The sequence below is a fragment of the Monosiga brevicollis genome, genomic scaffold (assembly GCF_000002865.3).
Source record: "Monosiga brevicollis MX1 MONBRscaffold_24 genomic scaffold, whole genome shotgun sequence".
Lineage (NCBI taxonomy): Eukaryota > Choanoflagellata > Craspedida > Salpingoecidae > Monosiga > Monosiga brevicollis.
Window position 1 is genome coordinate 536,808 of NW_001865061.1, and position 2,790 is coordinate 539,597.

At 56.0% G+C, this 2,790-nt stretch overlaps 1 protein-coding gene across 1 annotated transcript in view; it reads left to right on the forward strand.

Annotated features, from left to right (window-relative positions):
• Positions 1-254: 254 nt before the first annotated feature.
• Positions 255-2,790, forward strand: part of MONBRDRAFT_28220 (uncharacterized protein) — a gene marked incomplete at both ends in the record, with an annotated part of 3,824 nt that continues 1,288 nt past the window's right edge. Inside the window, 7 exons of the mRNA XM_001748588.1 lie at positions 255-438; positions 502-598; positions 720-874; positions 951-1,505; positions 1,641-1,948; positions 2,022-2,339; positions 2,496-2,780. Coding sequence (XP_001748640.1) covers positions 255-438; positions 502-598; positions 720-874; positions 951-1,505; positions 1,641-1,948; positions 2,022-2,339; positions 2,496-2,780 — 1,902 coding nt within the window. The remainder of the gene's footprint in view (positions 439-501; positions 599-719; positions 875-950; positions 1,506-1,640; positions 1,949-2,021; positions 2,340-2,495; positions 2,781-2,790) is intronic.

Here is a 2,790-nt window from a genome sequence, read left to right on the forward strand (position 1 = left end):
TGCATGCTTACTCATGTGGTCGGCATGGCCTAATTCTGCCCGCAGCATCTTCTTTGAGACGGAGATCAACTTTGGCTCCGAGGGTGGACTTTATGCTGAACTGATTTGCAACCGCGACTTTGAAACCCAAGGCGAGTCCATCCACCTCTCGCGCCCGGCTTCCTGGTATTGCCAGTGAGGGATCCAAACATGCTGCCAATGTCGTTGCCCGTTGCTTGAGTCTGGTCCATTTCGACTGACAGCCTGCCAGCCAAATGATTGGAGATCAGTCCCTCTTGTTGATGTTTTATTTTTTGTTGATTTCTTTGATGTTTTTTTTTTTTTTTTACTGTCGACATCAGGACTGTCTAAGGACAGGACTGTCTAAGAACGCATTTGATCCGCTTTTGCCTCGATCTCTCTCCTATATGGATGGCGAGTGGGACGTGGTTGTTGGTGGTGGGTCATGGCAAGACGCGGGCTCACCTGTGGGTTTTTCGGTCTGGTCCCAACTGTGTGTAGGTCGCGGTACCATTCCCACGAGCAAGGGGCGTGTTCATCTGGCACGCGAGGAACCGTCCCACCAAAAAAACCGCAAAGACCAGGCTGGCCAACTCCGGTACGGTGTCCTGCCTGGCCTACGTTTGCAAAGTTTTGGCTGATCCGACTCGGTCACGCATCTCATCCTGTCTGTGTTGATTGATGTCTTGGTTCCCCGGGCGCTGTCGTGGTGCGAGCAGCGACATCCCAGACCCCGATGCGACCGATTTCCGTCCCTGGTACGGTGTTGGCCTGGCCACCCTGAGCCTGACCGACAGCACGCAGCCCTTTTCCAGCAACCCGATGGTGATGCAGCTACAGGCCGATGCGCCCAACTCGGGCATTGGCAATGATGGTGAGACTGACGGCTCCGACTGGCTATTGTCTGAAAATGTCAGCTCATGGTGTCGCACTATTACCGGTCAACTCAGGCTACTGGGCAATCTCAGCGCGCCCTGGTGTTGGCTTTAATCTTACGTTCTGGGCCAAGAGCTCTCAACAGCTGGCCTTGCAGGCCCAGCTTCGCGATCGCGCCTCAAGCCAGGTCGTGGCCTCTGCCGGCTTGGTCACCTTGACAAGCCAAGTCAACAGCTGGACCCGTTACGAAGTGTCCATTCCGGCTGCGGCGAGCTTCGTGCCAGCCGTCAGCTTTGAGCTTGTTGTGGCCAACGGGTCGGGCACCGTCTTGTTGGACCACGTGTCTCTGATCCCGCAGGACGCCATTTACGGTCTTTTCCGCGCTGATCTGGCCAACGTTCTTCATGGTCTCAAGCCTGGCTTTGTCCGTTTGCCTGGTGGCAATTACCTCGAAGGATATACTGTGGACACGCGCTGGAACTGGAAGAATGCCCTGGGCAACCGCGAAAACCGCTCCGGCCATTTTAACTCTGCTTGGGGCTACTGGGTCACGGATGGCATGGGTCTGTATGAGTTGATGCTCCTGGTGGAGTTCCTTGAGAGCCAACCTCAAGTCTCCATCTACACGGGTAAGTCGCATGTCTCGCCAAAGGGCAGCTGCGCTGCGCGCTGTACACGCACAATGTTTGGTGTGGTTGCAACGGCTCTTGACCTGAATTTCCAACAACTGCTGACACCGCTCTGACGATGATGGTGCGTGGTAGGTTATTCCATGGGACTGCCGTACGTGCCGCTGAATGAGAGCGGATGGATTGTGCAGGATGCGGTTGACCTGATTGAGTTTGTCAAGGGCAACACGAGCACGCCCTATGGAGAGATGCGTGCAGCCATGGGTCACCCGGCGCCCTTCTATCTCAACCGCCTGGAGGTGGGCAATGAGGAGCACTTGATGGATTCGGGCAGCTACCCGGGTCACTACAAGTTGATCACGGATGCCATTTGGGCCAAGTATCCCGACATGCAGGTGGTGGCTTCGGGCCGCTGGGGCGGTTTTAACGGCGACGGCAGCCCGGTATGTTTGTTGGGTCGTGATCTGCCGATGGGCATCGGTTACTCTCACACCGACGCGACGTGCGCGCGCGTAGTGCACCTCGGGCAATCCACCCATGCGCTGTGACATGTGGGATGACCATTACTATGAAGACCCGGACACGATGGCAGCCATGACGACGCAGTACGATGCTTATCCGCGTGACTTTCCCGACGTTTTTGTGGGCGAATACGCGGCGCGCGGCAACGGTCAGGAGCTGGCGTTGCAAAATGCCTTGGGTGAAGCGGCCTTTTTGCTGGGTGGGGAGGCCAACGGCGATAAGGTCAAGGCGACGAGCTTTGCGCCCCTCTTCGGCAACGTCTACTACCAGCAGTGGCTCTACAACCTGGTCAACTTCAATGGCAGCACCCATGTCAGTACTTGTGTTGTGACTTGCAAGTGCAGGAAGAGGCTTTGAGAGGCTTTAGGACGTTGAAGAAGGACACTGAATTGCGCATCTCACTCTTCGACTTGGTTTCTGGTTTGTTTGTTGTTTTGTTTTGGTTTTTGCTTTTTTGGATGTGCGCAGTTTGTGCTGCCATCTTATTATGTGCAGACAATGCTGCAGGCGGCACGGGGTACGGTGTACGTGTCGGAGATGTCGCTGACAGATGGCTCGAGCTTGACGCGGGTCGTGGCAAGCGTGCAAAACAACAACACGCTTCATGTCAAGCTGGTCAACTATGGCAGCCAGCCGCAGCCTGTAACGATTGTGGCGCCCACTTTGGGATTGCACGGCACTGCCAACATCACCACGCTGACCTCGACCACGGGCCCGTCGGCAGCCAATAGCCTCGATGAGCCCAACGCTGTCGTGCCCACCA